At 53.8% G+C, this 15,368-nt stretch overlaps 1 protein-coding gene across 11 annotated transcripts in view; it reads left to right on the top strand.

Moving 5' to 3' along the window:
• The window catches only part of NPHP4 (nephrocystin 4), an 85,611-nt gene that overhangs the window by 33,283 nt on the left and 36,960 nt on the right, over window positions 1-15,368 (top strand). For all 11 annotated transcript variants that reach the window (XM_036228011.1, XM_036228021.1, XM_036228016.1 and 8 more), the window contains 2 exons: window positions 158-340; window positions 7,305-7,443. In XM_036228011.1, the coding sequence (XP_036083904.1) occupies window positions 158-340; window positions 7,305-7,443 (322 nt within the window). The remainder of the gene's footprint in view (window positions 1-157; window positions 341-7,304; window positions 7,444-15,368) is intronic.

Below are 15,368 nucleotides of genomic sequence, written 5' to 3'. Positions count from 1 at the left end.
CGCGTGACCGCCTCCAGCGTGGGGTTGTTCCCCGCCGCGTCACCCGCACAGCCAGGAGCCCTCGCCACACTGTGTCTCGTTCCACTGGGTGGGAATGCACGGTCGCTTCGCCCCCAGGTGGCTTCGTGGTAACCCACGTGCTTTGTTTCCGTTCCAGGTGGCTTCCGGCCCCTCCCTGTCCAACCTGGCGTGCATGCACGTGGTTCGCTGGGCCGTGTGGAACCCCTTGCCCGAAGCCGGCTCGGGCACGGTGGCGCTGCCCCTGCGGGGCGGGCCGCAGCCCAACCCCTCGCACTGTCTGGTCTATAAGGCGCCCCCAGCCGGCATGAGCTCCGAAGAGGTGAGTTACTGCTTTGTCAATATGGTTCTCTTACCGTGAGCTGCTAGCACGTTCCTACATTTTAGAAAGGTTCATTCATTTTCAGAAGTCTACAAATACTTCTGTGGGTGTTTCACGAGCAGAATTTGTAAACGTCGTGGCTTTGCCCTTAAAGAGTGTGTGATTGCCGAGTCGCAGTCAGATGTGAGCTCGCTGAGGCCAGCTCTACCTTGGGTCTCCCGACATCCTTGTTCACGTATCTGTCTCTCGGGGCGACGTGCTGGGCCTGTGACACACTTTGCAACGAGGTCCACGCTGTGCCGTGTGTGTCTTTTAAAAAAGGACCCTTGACATGCTGGCTGCCCTGGAGGATGGCCTCGGTGGCGCGAGTGCTGCGGAGCGAGTCGGGCCGTCAGCGTCCAGCCCTGGCTCGTCTTTGTGACGTGTCCCTCACCCACTCTGACCTCGGCTTTCTGCAACTGGGTGCAGAGGGGTGGCCCCGAGCAGGATTTTAAAACTCCACTTTCTCCGAACCTCAGTATAGAGAGCGAAAAAGCAGGGCGGGGCCGGCTGGAGCGTGTGGGGGGGTCAGGGGCCTCCGCCCCCGGCCCCCGCCGGCCCCCTGCCGTCCTCGCAGAGCGGGTGCCGCAGACACCACGCGGAACCTCTGCCTGCTCACGCTGCAGGCCCCCGCCTCCGCTGTGTCGGGGCAGAGCCTCTGGCCACGTCAGTCGCATTATCTGCTTCCGCTCCCGAAATTCGCCCGGCCTGTCTCAGCAAGGCCAATAGGAACCCGTTAGGACTCAGCTGTCTCATTTTTCCTAGGTAAAAGGCCCGTACCTGTAATTTCAGGATGTTGCCTATGTGCTGACTCTAGTGACAAACATTATTTTCAGTGTTATTTACGATTCGGAGGTGCTTTGGGGACCTGAATAAGGGAGCAGCTGACTGCGCAGCTTTTCTCACGATGAGGAATGTCTCTCATTATGGGACCACATTCTGCTGCGTCCCCACCCGGTCGAGCTGGGGCCTTTATTATAGAGTTATTATAGGATCGCCATTAGAAATGCGACGGCCCTTGCCAGTCTGTCCTCTCTCTCGTTCTGTCCGTACCTGGACGTACGTCGGTCAGTAGCTACTCCGTTTCAGCTCAGCCACTACACGTCCTCCATTTTTTAGGCGTGTAAACAGTATCAGAGCATAAGGTTTTGAAGGGTTGACTATCTGAAGAGCACAAATACTTCAAATCCTGCCGTTTCTCACGAGGCGTATCACTTCTAATCAGAGTTTCTCTGCATTGGCGCTGTTGGCGTTTGGGGCCAGAGCATTCTTTGCTGTGGGGCTGCCTGGGCATCGGGGGACAACAGCAGCCCTGACCTTACCCCTGGATGCCAGTAGCATCCCCCAAGGGGTCCCTCACCCCCGGTCAGGGACCACTGCTCCAAACCGGGATAATGGACCGGGACCGGCCACGCTCCGGAGCACTCCTCTGCTGCTTCCCGTGTTCTTGGTCTCACGGGACAGGCCCGCACCCGCCAGGCCAGACGGTGCTCATCCTCCGCCCCCGTGCCAGCTAATGCCTCATCTGACTCAGTCAGTGAATTTTTATCGAGCACCTACATATACTCTAGGAAGAATATCCCTGATCCCATGGAACTTACAGTTGAATGAGAGTAGCAGATATTAATCAAAGAAAAGTATAAATATTATAAACATACCATAATTTTTGGCTGAGTAGAATTTGAGATTTATGTTACGGTTATTTCAGTGTTATTTATTGTGAAGGTAAGTAGTATGTTATGGTTATGTTTTCTTTCTTAACTCTTGTATTTTTCCCGTGAGCAAATAATCGTCTTAAAAAGTCATATCTCCAGAAGCGGCCACTTTCGACTCTTAGCTGTGACTTTCGGTATTTAACTTTGTTTTCTGAATGTTACGTCCTACTGCCGTTTCTCAGTTTGTTGACTCAGACATTACACACTGACTTCCAGTGATGACGGACGAGTGCTCCGGCTCTTTTTATTCACCCTGCACGACTTTAAAAACTCTGTCCTCTCACCGCTCAGCCGCAGATGCAGGCCCCGTCGCCGGAAGTGCAGCTCCGTGGCCGGAGGACTGGAAAGGGGTCCGGGGAACGGGGAAGTCCCGGAGAGACCATGGAGCGGGAGGGGCCCGGAGAGCAGCCCCCAGAAAGTTGTTTGGGAAATGCTGGGTTAACCCCCAGGCCGCATACCAGAGGCGAGGGGAACGGGGCTGTGGAGGGACGGCCACCAGCCGCACGGCGCCCGCCGGAGGGGCCGCGTGCGGGAGAAATGCGAACGCACTGCACAGGCTTCGAAAATGGAGCCGACGAGGAAACCACAGGCCACAGGAAGCTGCTCAGAAGCTGCGGCCTGAGCCCAGCTGGGTCGGTTCCTGAGTAAACAAAGTGTCAGCATTCTCCTCCCACTCCAGTATTAACTACGACCCGAACCGCAATTCAGTGTGCAAAACGTCCGTGAGACAACCCAAACTCAGATGACATGCGGAGAACCCGGAAAATCTCAGCTTCCAGGGAAAAGGCGTTCGGCAGACCACACGGAGGGGACACAGATGTTGGAATTGTCACAACTTCAAGGCAGGTGTTATAAAAACGCTCCACCATGTAAGAGGGATACTTGAAACAAGCAAAGAGGTGGACGATAAGAACAGATGGACATTTTAAAACTGAAAATAAATAGCCAAAATAAAAAAAATTCATTCAGTGGCCTCAGTATCAGAACGGAGGTGACAGAAGAAAGAGTCAGTGAACTGGAAGGTAGACTCATAGAATGTGCCCCAGGTGAACCCCAGAGAGAAACGTGGTTAGGAGACGGGGAATGAAGCCTCGGGGACCTGTCCGACAGGACAGGCTAACCCTGTGTCACCAGAGTCCCAGGAGAGGAGAAAGAGTACAGCGCAGAAAAAATATTTCAAGAAATAATGGCTGAAGACTTCTCAAATTTGGTAAAAGACCTAAACGTACAGATTGAAGAGGGTCAGTGAACCCCAGAGATAAATGCAAAAGTATTTCACACCCAGACTCATCATCATCAAGCTGCTGAAAAGTAAACACAAAGTATTGAAAACAAACATAGAAAAATGATGCATTACTTACAGAGAAGCAATAACTTGTGACGGTGGATTCCTCAGCGGAAACCATGGAGGCCAGAAGGAAATGGAACATTTTAGAAGCAGTAGCGGAGAGACTCCAGAACTCAGAATGCTGTCCTCCGAAAGTCCTGCAGGAATGAGACAGATGGAAACTTGGCACATTAGGAATGAAGAAAGGACAACAGAAGTGATAACTAACACAGTGTTTGCCTCCTCTTGAGTTCTTTGAAGTATGGTTGATGGTTGAAACAAATTATAACTGATAGGATTTGTACGGTGTGTAGATATAATAGGTAAGACAACTACCGTGGAAAAGGGGAGAGGGTAGAGAGACTATGTGGCGACGAGGGTTCTACATTCTACTTGAAGTAACAAAATATCAATTCTGAGTAGACCGTGAAAAGTTACATATTTATTTACATCGTAACCCCAGAACAGTCACTAAAAATAACCATACAAAGAGATAGTACAAAACCCGATAGAGAAGCAGAAGGAACAAATAATAATAAAACGGCAGTCCTGAATCCAAGCACGCCAATAATTACCTGTGAATAGTCTAAACACACCCATTTAAAGATAGCAGTTGTCAGGCTGCACGAACATTTCAAGGTCCAGACAAATGCTGTCTACCAGGAACGCGTGTCCAATGTAACGGTGTGGGGAGGTTAAAAGGGAAAGAATGGAAAAACATTCCCTGCGAACACTAATCAAAAGAAAACCAAATGGCTCTATTAGTGCCAGACAAAATAGGCCTCGGAGCACAGAAGATTTCCAGGAATTAAGAGGGTGTCACACGTAATCAAAGAGTCGATTCATCAAAAAGACGTGTGACATTTAAGACGGAGCTTCACAGTACACACAGCAGAAACCGACAGAGCTGAGAGGAGAGGGAGGTTGACGGGTCGTCGGAGGCTTCTGCAGACCTCTCAGATCAGCCGGGTTACACGTGGATAGAAAAGCACCAAGGACGTGGAAGAGCCGAACACTGCCAGCAGCCATCTGGACCCAAGTGACATTCATAAGACACTCCACCCACCGCCAGCAGGGCACATACTCTCCTCAAGGCCACATGGAATAGTCACCAAAATAGACCACATCCTGGGTCACAAGACAGACTGTAACAATTTTAAAAGAATTGAAATGATACAAGGTACGGTCTGTGATAGTAATGGAATTAAAGTAGAAATCAATAACAGATCGTATAAGAAATTACAAACACTTGGAAATTAAACAATACATTTCCAAATAATCTATAGTCAAAGAGGAAACCTCAGGAATAAAGAGACTACATTTTGAACTGAAAAAAAATGAAAATATAATATGTCAGAATTTGTAGGATGTAGCTAAAGCGTGCTGACATGGCAATTAATAGCATTAAGTGCTTATATGAGAACAGAAGGAAGTTCTCAACTCAATCTAAGCTTCCATCTTTAGAAACTAGAAAAAGAAGAGCAAAATAGATCTAAAGCAAGCAGAGTCAAGGATAAAGAGCAGAAACCAATGAAATTAAAACAGAAGAACAGTTGAGAAAAAAATGGAGAAAACCAATGAAACCAAAAACCGATTCTCTGAAAAGATCAATAAAATCGATAAACCTCTAGCAAGACCGAAGAAGAAAGAAGAGAAGACGTGAGTTACTGATACGAGAAGAAAGGAGGGCCGTCCCTGCAGGCCGCTCACGCATCCACAGGGCCCTAGCGGGGCCCTGGGAACAGCTCCACACGGCTGGCAATTTAGGCGGATCAGATCAACTCATCCTAAACAACACACCGTCAGAAGGTGCCCAAGGTGCAGTAAATAACCTGAGGAGTCCTGTAATTATTATAGAAATTGAATTCATAGTTGAAAAACTTTTGAAAAAAGAAATATGCAGGCCTGTTCACTCTGTATTCTACTAAACGTTTAAAGAAGAAATAATACCAATTTTATATCTCCCAGAAAATAGAAGAGATGGAAACAATTCGCAGTTTGTGTGCTGAGACCCGTGTTATCCCAATATCGGCACCAGAAAAAGAAAACCGTGGACACACATCCCTCATGGACACACATGCAAAATACGCAACAAAAATATCAGCACATCGAGCCCAGTAACATGGAAAAAAGCAGTGTGCCATGACCAGGTGCGGGTTTCTCCCAGGGAGGTATGGCTGCTTCCTTTTTGAAAATCGGTAAGTGTGGTTCACCATAGTAACAGCCGAAGGAAGGAAAACCATACGATCATGGCAATTGATGCAGAAAAAGCGTCTGACACAATTTAACACCCGTTTATCATGAAAACTGAGCAACTTAGTTGTAGAAGAGAATTTCTTCAGTCTGATCCAGGGCATCTAGAAAACCCTTCGGCTGGCCTCGTGCTTAGTGGTGGAGGGCTGGGTGCTTCCCCCTCAGATCAGGGTCACGCGAAGGGTGTCCGCTCTCAGCATTCACAGTCTGGTTCGGCCTTGCGCCGGAAGTGCTGGGCAGTGCAATAAGGTAAGAAAACAAAAGTAGGAGACGCGCGGGTTGGGAAGGAAGATGCAGAACTGCGCTCGTTTGCAGACCACACGATTGTCTATGTAGAAAATCAAAGGGAACTACAAGAAGACTAGACCGAATGAGTGAGTTTATCGAGGTTCAGGATACAAGAAGGCAGATATGAAAAAAATCAGTCACATTTCTGTAGACTAGCAATGAAAAGTCAGAAAGCAAAAGTCAAAAAGTTGTTTACAGAGGCCTCCCCGCCATACGCCGGTCTAACCAAATGTGCAGAGGGTCCGTGCGCCGAAAACCGAAACGCTCGGCCGCTGCGCGCCGTCCCTCTCGCGCGACACTTCGGTGAAAGCAGAGACCCGGGTGAGTGGGGACGGGACGCGGGCCGGACGACGCGGCATGAGGAAGGCGGAGATTCTCCCTCGATCGATCAGCCAGGAATGCAATTGCTATCGGAGTCCCAGCGGGACGTTTTTAGTGGGCGTAAATAAGCTGATTCTAAAACCGATATAGGAAGGCGAAGGAGCTAGAAGAGTCAGAGCAATTCGGATAAGAACAGTAACGTGGGGGGACCATACTGCACGCTTTTAAATGACAGCAAAGCCATGACAGTCGCGCCGAAGCCACCGGTGAAGGAAGGAGCGGCACGCGGAGTGACGGAGCAGAGTGGAGCCCAGAAGCAGCTCACGGCTTGGCATTTCCTGTGGGATTAAATATACACGAACCACATGATGCGGCGATACTGTTCTTGGAGAAACGAAAACTTACGTTCCCGCAGAAATATGTGCACCAGTGTGCGTGGCAGCTTCCTCTGCCGTCGTGCAAGCCGGGGGCAGCCCAGAGGTGCCGAAGCGGCGAGCAGACGAATACGAGAACTGCCCCGCAGGAAAGGGAGCGAGCCCGGCCCGCGCCGTGACCCGCGCCAGTCTGGTCGGCGCCGTGCTGAGCGAGCGACGCCGGCCTCCGGAGTTCCATGCCGTGCGAGCCCACGCGTGTGACATTCGCGACAGGGCCGGACTGGGGGGACGCGGAGAGACTCCGAGACCGCACGGGGCGACGGCGCTGTTCTGGACCCTCATTATGGTGGTGCTGACCATGTGCCCGGATTTAAAAAGTCACTTTTCCATAGGTTAATTTTAAAAAGCACACTTAAAACTGCAGACACGTGGTTTCTGCTTGTGTAAGGGCCGTTCTGTGCTAATGTGGTCTTCTGGGAACTGGGTGCCACGCCAGTCGCTTCCTGTTCAGAAAACGGCTCGTGGCTTCAGAAATCCCTGGCTTTCCTTAGACTGAGAAAAGGCCGGGGCGCCGCTCTGGCTTGAACTTCTCTGACGAGAGGGCACCGCCGATGGGCGTGGTGCCATCGCTCTGTGGTCATTCGTAGGTGAAGCAGGTGGAGTCGGGGACGGTCCAGTTCCAGTACTCACTGCGCCCTGACGGACGCCCGGACACACCCGCAGGGCGCGTCGGCGCGCCCACGGCCGAGCGGCGGGTCCCCAGGAAGCCTCCCACGTCCCCTCCAAGTAAGTGTTTGCAGAAAGCCGACTTCTCGAGCGTGGCATGACTCCCATCTGTTCCCGAGGGAAGCGCTCCGGCTGGCCGGTGGCGTTGATCACGAGCCACAGATTGCTTCAACTCGAGTCAGTTGGGCGAGTTTCTGCTGCTTGCGGGGTGCAGCGTGGAGAGTGCTGCAGCATGGCCCAGCAGTTGTCCCCGTGCTTCAGCTACGAGTCAGCTCAGTGACTCGCAGCTCCCTGACCGAAGGCCTGGGGAAGGGTCTGTTGGTGACGCTTAAAGGGCATTTTACATGGCTGCAAACGCGGGGCTTCGAGAATCAGCTTGGCTGGAAGCCGCAGACAGCCAGCTCTGTCTTGCATTATTAATGCAGCCGAGTTTGTTGTTTTTAAAAAAATATTTCTCATTTCTTGAAGCCCTGTCCTGGAGGTGGGGGGTGGTGAGGTCTGTGATGTCGGCATGTGGCAGAGTGCCGTCCTTCCCGTGGGTGGCGGCGGCTCTGCGTGCGTGTAGGTGGCCAGGGGGCAGTTGCGGCTTCAGCCTCCTCTTTGGCGGTCTCAGCACCTTCTGCTGTGGCCAGCACCTTGTGTCCAGGGCCTCCTAGTGTAAGGACCTCCGAGCCAGCGTCCTGCTGGAGAATTCCTCCTGTGGCCAACAGAGGCACGGAAGGTAGCGGGGCGTGCTGGGGAAGTCCGCCGCGAGGGGCTGGGAACCCTCGGCTGTAGGCGTCGTGAGATCTTGCCAGCCAGAGGAACATTCTGGATCACAGTGGTTAGACTTCTCAGAACGTTAGGGGATGAGCCAACGTGCAAACTGGCGGAGGGACTTAGTGTCTGTCCCCCTCCCGACAGCCTTCCTGCGACATGATGCCAGCCCCTCGGCTGTAGGTCCTGGGTGCTGATGCATAGGCGCACTGGGTCTCGCCCGGGATGATCCTGCATGAGTTGAGATTGTACTTTCTGGAAACTGGCCTCGTTGCACTTAATTGTACAGTGGCGGAAGCAGCACGCTTGGTATCTGAAAGCAGTCAGGTACCGAAACTGAACAGTCTCTTCAGAGAGGCGGTGCATTCCGTGGGCTTAATTGCTTTGTTCTTCCACTTTTTGCATATTGTGCTCACCAGACTGTTCTCAGGATTGCTGCTTACCGCCGATGTGTACATTAAAAACATCTTACATAAGTGGTACGGAAATGTACAGCACTGCTTGTCCTTGAGAAATTGCCAGAATATCTGCTGGAATCCCTCGCAGAGGTGGGTGGGAGGCATGCGTTTTCTGTCAGAGTCAGTTTAGAATAAATTTCCAATTTTATTTGATAAACTTGCATCGATGGCATAGAACATATAGTTTAAAAATACTAAACGGAGGGTTAAATTTATTTCTAACCCATTCCCTGTTTCAAATCTATTGTCTTTCCTTCTTTGACATTTTCGATATATAGTTTCACTTAAAAATACAACAAATATCAATCTCCAGGAAACAAATGTGAAAGAAGCATAGTGTCCTGGATTATAAAAACAGATATGTTTTTTGATTTAAAATGGACAGGATTCCTCTGGGTTTCGATTAAGTTACTCAAAGGCCAGCGGTGGCGTAAACGTGGTTTACTCCCGTCGGTGGACGTGCCCGGCAAGGCCGTTTCCTCGGGGAGCGGACCAGCGCCGCCAGCTTTAAGGGCATTTTAAGCGTTTAATTACGATGTACGTACGGCACTGGACACGAGCCACTAGTTGTCTTCGAGGACCTTCCGATCGTGCTCGTCACGAACCGTGGCGGGACGGCACTGTCCCTCGGCACTGTCACTGGCTCCTGCCGGCCTGGGAGGGCTGGGCGGTGGTCTGCGGGCTGTGCTCTTGCTTCCCTGGTCGCCCTGTCCGTCTTCATGAGGGGGTGTGAGGGGGTTCACAGCCTGGTCGGCCGCTGCCTCCACGCCCCCGCGTTGGCCTTTAGCTCATTTCTTTTGCTCTGCGTTTGTTGAGCAGAATCCTTGGGTCCCTGGGTTCATAGTTTTCATCACAGCTGGAAAAATCTCGATCCTATTTCTTCAAACACTTCCTCTGTCTCCCTCTCTCCCCCCCCCCTTCGGAGCCCCCAGTACACGGTGTCGCCGGCCCCACAGCTCACCGGTACCCTCTCCACCTTCCTGTAGTCTCTCTGCGTTCCATTCTAGCTGGTTCTGCTGCTGTGTCGTGGTGTTCACTCATCTCTTCTGCAACGTCTGGTCTGTCACCGACCCCGTCCACTGAGGTTTTCACCTCAGAGCTTGTCCCCTCGGATGTGGACGTTGTGGGGCAGGGGCGTTCCGTGCCGACCACAGGGGTCAGGGTGAACCAGTTCCTCAGCAGGGCTGTGGCGTGGCTGTCCTTACGGAAAACAAAGTCAGACCCGAATTTCATGTTGCACACAAAAATAAATTCTAGATGGATTAAAAAACAAAACTTTGGAAATTTCGGAATTGGAAAATTAGAAAGAAGAGGGATGTTAGAAAGAGCTTCTCCAAATCAACAAGAACTAACGAACAGCCGCGAAGAAAAATGGGCCAACGACACGAAGGGGAATTCGCAGAGAAGGAACCAGGGGACCCAATAAGCGTATGAAGAAGTGCTCAGTTTTGCTAGTAATCAGAGAAATGCAAAATTAAATGGGAAGTCATCTCAGCCCCCTCAGTTGGACAAATCTAGCTGTCAAGTGGCAAAGGCCGACGAGGGTTTAGGAAACGAGGAACCCGTGGCCCGGGGGGGGGGGAGGGTGCCGCCCCGACCGCCGCTTCGGAGAGCAGCTCTGTGACATTCACTCAGTGCCTTCGACTCAAACGGGGTTCCCCGGTGTCCGTGGCAGAGGACAGCCGTTCGCCGGCACATGGGACCTGGACGAGGGGCTTCACCGTCCAGGCGCTCGGCACAGACGCGGGCTGCCCGCTGCCCGGCCGGGGACAGGGCAGACACACTGGTTTGTCTGGACCACAGGACGCTCGCTGGACAAGCAGTTAAAGCGCAGGGAGCAGGTCTCGGCGTTTCGCGGTGGGCGACCCTCTCGACGCGGGCGAGCGGGGCCGCGTGCGCCGTGGCGGCCCGTGCGTGCCCGAGGTTGCGAGCGCGCGCTTGCCGACTGCAGCCCTGACACCCGCCGCTCGCGTCCCCGCCCCCCTGTGTCCTCAGCCGCGGAACGGACGAGCTCAGCTCCTGGGCACGGGCAGCACAGCTTGCGAAGTCTTAGGAAAGAGTTCGGAGCACGGTTTTGTGCCTCTGGGATTAGGAAGGCCTTCTTTAACAAGGCGGGCCGAGCGTGAACCGAAAGGAGACGGAGAGACACGAGCGTGTGAAAATATGAAGCCCGCGTGTGAGAGAAGACTCCCGGCGCACAGGTAAAGGCCGGACCTCGGAGTCGGAGGTGTTCGCAGTACCTATGATCACAGAACATCGATCGCGAGAATTAGATGAGAGGCGGTAGGACGAGCGCCTCCAGCTCGATGGGACGTCGAGAAGCAACTGGCAAGAGAAACGGGCAGAGGAGGCGCCGGGCGGTAGAGGCGGCCGCTGGGCAGACGGTCGGCGCGCGGCTGGCCCGGGGCGCGTGCTCCGCGGTCGCCGTCAGCCGTCGTCGATGCCGCCGTCCCCCCGGCTGGCAGCGCCAGTGGGCAGTGGCCACACGCTCGCACCCCTTTCGACCCAGTTAAACACGGATCCAAAATCTTACTGGAAACAAGGTGACCAGGGGGTCAGGAGCAAACGCATCACACCTCCATGGAGAGTCTTTTGCCCCCAAAGTCCTTGATGAGGACAGGCCAGGGCCCCGACACCGTCCAGGGCAGTAGGTTCTTGCTGGGCCCAGATCGCTGGCTTGGCCCTGCCGCCGCCCTGAGGGGACCATCTTCTCAGCCAGACGCCCTCTCCCACCCCTCTTCATCCACCCGGCCAGGCCTCACCGAGGGCTGGGACGCGCCAGGTGCTGTGTAGGCTCCTGTCCTCTTGGAGCTCACAGCTTGAAAAGACAGCAAACAAACTGATCACCAAGTATTTTAAGTTGCAAAAACAAGTGTGGCACACTGCTGTCCCTCTCTGCAGGGTTTTCCAAGTGGGGGAAGCCAGTCCTGTGGCGGGCGCGGAGTACACGGGAACCCTCCGTACTTTCCCTCAGTACTGCTGTGAGCATAAAACTGCTCTGAAGTCTAAAGTCGATCAGAAAGGAGAGAGTAGAAGAATGCCTTGTGGGGAAGCTCGCAGCAGGGCGTCGCGATCCGGCGACTTGTGTTCCGGATTTCTGCTTCCAGTTTCATAAACGAGGTTTGTCCGTGCAGAGGGCTGCAGGCCTCGAGGCCAGATAGTGGACATTTTAGGCTTCCTGGGCTGGGTGGCCCCTGTCACAGCTACTCAGCTTTGCTGGTGTACCATGCAAAGATGACAAGTAAACGGATGAGTGTGGCTGTGTTCCAGTAAAGCTTTATTTATAAACACAGGTCGCGGGCCGAATTCGACTGTGGGCTGTAGTCGAATCCGTGGTCTGCAGCTTTCTTTTTGCCGTATCTTTGTTAGGTTCGGCATGAGGAGTGTGCTAGTTTCGTAAAATGTGTGTTCCTTCAGGGTTTCTTAGAGCAGGGGTCCTCGCCCCCCAGCCCGTGGACTGGTACTGGTTTGTGGCCCGTTAGGAACCGGGCCGCACAGCAGGAGGTGAACGGCAAGCGAGTGAAGCTTCATCTGTATTTGCAGATGGTCCCCAGCACTAGCATCACCGCCTCGGCTCCGCCTCAGATCAGCAGGTGTTAGAATCTCACGGGAGCACCGGTCCTTGGTGCCAAACAGGTTGGGGACCACTGCTGTTGAGAAACAGACCAAGAGGGCATATAAATAGTAAAAGATTTATTATAAGAAATTGGCTCACACAGTCGTGGAGGCTGAGAAGTCCCAGGATCTGCTGTCTGCAAGCCGGTGGCCCAGGAAAGTCAGCCTGGCATAGTCTGCGTCCAGGGTCGGGGCACTGGGGGAGCCAGTGGCGTGGATTCCAGTCCCCTGCGTGGGCCTGGGAACCAGGAGCACCCAGGGCAGGAGAAGATGACAGCTCAGCTCAGCGGTCGGCCAGGGAGGGCCACTGTCCCTTTCCTCTCCGTTCGCCCTGGTCCTGCGCTCGGCGAATCGGGACGGTCAGGGGAGGGCGAGCTGTACCGAGACACGGAGTCAGATGCTCGCTGTATCCGCAGCACCCTCGCACACACACCCCGAGGAACGGTGCGGAGCGGACGCCTGGGCACCTTGATCCCACCCGTGAGCCGGGAAGGTCAACTGTAAAATCAACCCTCACGCGGTGGGCAGCTTCCCAGCCTTCTCCGTGCCTCAGAAGTGTTTAAACAAAGCACAGGACCTGTCAACGGTCTGAGAAAACTTACCTGCAAGACCATCAGGAACTTGGTGCCTTTTTAAGGACATTTTTGACAACCGTTAGTTACATTTCTGGTAATGGTTATCTGTTTAAGTTTTCCACCTCATCTTGTGTTAACGCTCTCTAAAAAAAAACGGTCAGTTTCATTTAGTTTATAAAGACATTGGGGTAAAATTAGGTCTAATTTAAAAATTCCGATTTGCAATTATGGTTATTAGGTTACCTTCCACATCTCCAGTGTTTTGGTGGGTCCCTCCCGTTTCGGGGTAGCCTTATCAAAGTTTTTATGTCTCATTATTCCCTTCAGAGAATCAGCTCTCGGTTTTACTCATTGGTTCTCTGGTTCTTCTTAAGTTTCTAATTGTATCTTTAATTTTAATTAACTTAATTAAAATTTGATTAATTTTTCTTAAATTTTTTTCAAGTCTTAAATAGGTGAATGCTCAGTATATTTCCCATTTATTTACTAATAAAAGCATTCAGGTTCTGCAGTTTTCTTCAAAGTGCAGCTCGGACCTTATTTCATTGGTTTTGACCTGTAGTGTTATTTCCTAAGTTGTTGATTTCAGTTTCTGTTTTCTTTTCACCTAAGATTTCGAAGTGTTTTTAAATACCCCGGCCGTGGAGACTGCACGGCCGCCGTTTCCCGCCCTTCGGGGTGCCGGCTCCCACCCCTCCGCAGAGCCGCCCCCCCCCCGCCCCGTGCCCCCCGCCCCTCGCCTAGCCACTCCTTCCCCCCCTCCTACCCCCCCCCCCCCCCACAGCCCTCGCCGATGCCGCTGTTGGGTTTTATCACTGTCTGTTTTCCGTGCTGCTGCTCTGGGAGTGTGTAAGTCAGGTTTGCTATGGTAACAGGTAATTCCCAAGTCTCACTGGCTTAAACAAAACAGGTTTGTTTTCAACTCTTGCTACATGTCCGTTGTGGGTCGGCGGCGGCTCTGCTCCTCGTGGTCACAGATGGCAGTTGTCATTTTGAGTACTGCTGGCCACTGGGCCAGAAAGAAGGGGAGACCGGAGAGACTCCCGTTCCGTCAGTTAGAGGCACGGGCCCAGAAATGGCACACGTCGCTTCTCCCGGCTCACTCACTGGCAGGCGAGCCACGTGGCAGGGGCCGGGAATGCCCTGATTCGTGCTGCAGAAGGTGAGAGGTGCGGACACTTGTTCACCTGTAAAGACTGTCACAGGAGCACGTCACAGGTGGGGGCTGGGGCCGTTCTCCTTTCTGTTGCTCAGCAGTGCCCTGGCCTGCAGCGGAGCGTTCTGCCGTGTTCGTGGAGTCAGCGAGGGCTCATGTCTGAGGGGCAGAAACTCAACCCACGGCAGCTCAAACAAGGGCGGGACTCTGGGCTCACGTGACACCGAGCGCAGAGGCAGAGCTGGCTCGAGGCCTGGCCGCATCATGGAAACTCCTATCTGTCCGTCTCTCTCCCACACGCCTGTCCCCTTGCCCCTCCAGCTCGCAGTGCTGGCTTCTTTGTGGAAGGGTCCGTCCACGCGGTGGCCCAGGAGCTCCATGCTCACCCTCTGGCTTAGGGATCCCAGCAGAAAGAGTGTCTTTTATTTACCAGTGCCAGTAAGAACCATGAGGGGGCACCGCTCTGTGGCGCCACCTGCTGGTGCCCTGGGTGATGGTCACGGGGGCGGGGTGGCACCCTTTGGCTAGCGGGTGGGCGGCCCATCCTGAGCGCATGGTGATGCTCCAGAGGGAGACCGTGGGTGGGCAGAAGCCGCAGGCGCGGCTGCCTTGCACCGAGGGCCGGCCTGCCGGCCGGAGTCCAAGCCCAGGGGCTTGCCCCGCACCGCCGCCTCTGCTGCGCGGCGGTGCCCGGCCCTGACCGGCTCTTCCTGTGTCTCAAGATCTTCAGATGAGCAGGTCATAGTCGCTCCTGCCACTGCTGTGCGTGCGTGAAGGACAAAGGCAGTGACAAGCGCCTGTCCTCCGGAAGTCCCTGCCCCGACCTCCAGACGGGAGCTGGGCACCGAGCGCCCGGGCTCTGGGGGGCATTACGGGGGTTCGGGGGCCCTCCCGGGGCCTCCGCACAGAGGCAGCCAGCTCTGGGCCCGCACGCGCCGGCCTGTGTCATTCTCCCCTGTGCAGGGCGGTTTGGCTTCGAGAGGCAGAGCCGCTGGGAACACACTGTCAGTCCTTTGCCGGAAGACTTAGCGTCACCTCCTCGGCCAGCAGGAGCAGCTGCTCTGGTGGCGGGAGAGTCAGGAGTCCGGCTCCGTGCACACCTGTGGCAGCGGCATCTGCTTTTCAGCCGCCGTTCGGGGACGAGCCGACCTGCACGGGTGGACCCCGATTGCGCCTGGTTCATCTAATTTGGATTTATTGCCGCCGTCACACCGCACTGCCGTGACCGCCCGCCTCCCGCGTCCCGGGCGTCTGGAGCCATCGCCTCCCAAGGCCCAGCGTGAGAGACGTTGGGATCCGCTGGTGCTTAGCTTATGATGGAAACTGCCCTTACTTCAGCATTTCACCGGCCTACGCGAGTCCTTCGGAAATCTTAATGACATGTGGCTGTCACTTTAAGTGAGGTACTGTGGCTTTCTGTTAAGA

This window comes from Rousettus aegyptiacus, unplaced genomic scaffold (genome assembly GCF_014176215.1).
Source record: "Rousettus aegyptiacus isolate mRouAeg1 unplaced genomic scaffold, mRouAeg1.p scaffold_m13_p_1, whole genome shotgun sequence".
Taxonomy (NCBI): domain Eukaryota; kingdom Metazoa; phylum Chordata; class Mammalia; order Chiroptera; family Pteropodidae; genus Rousettus; species Rousettus aegyptiacus.
This window is presented reverse-complemented; position numbering and strand designations above follow the sequence as displayed.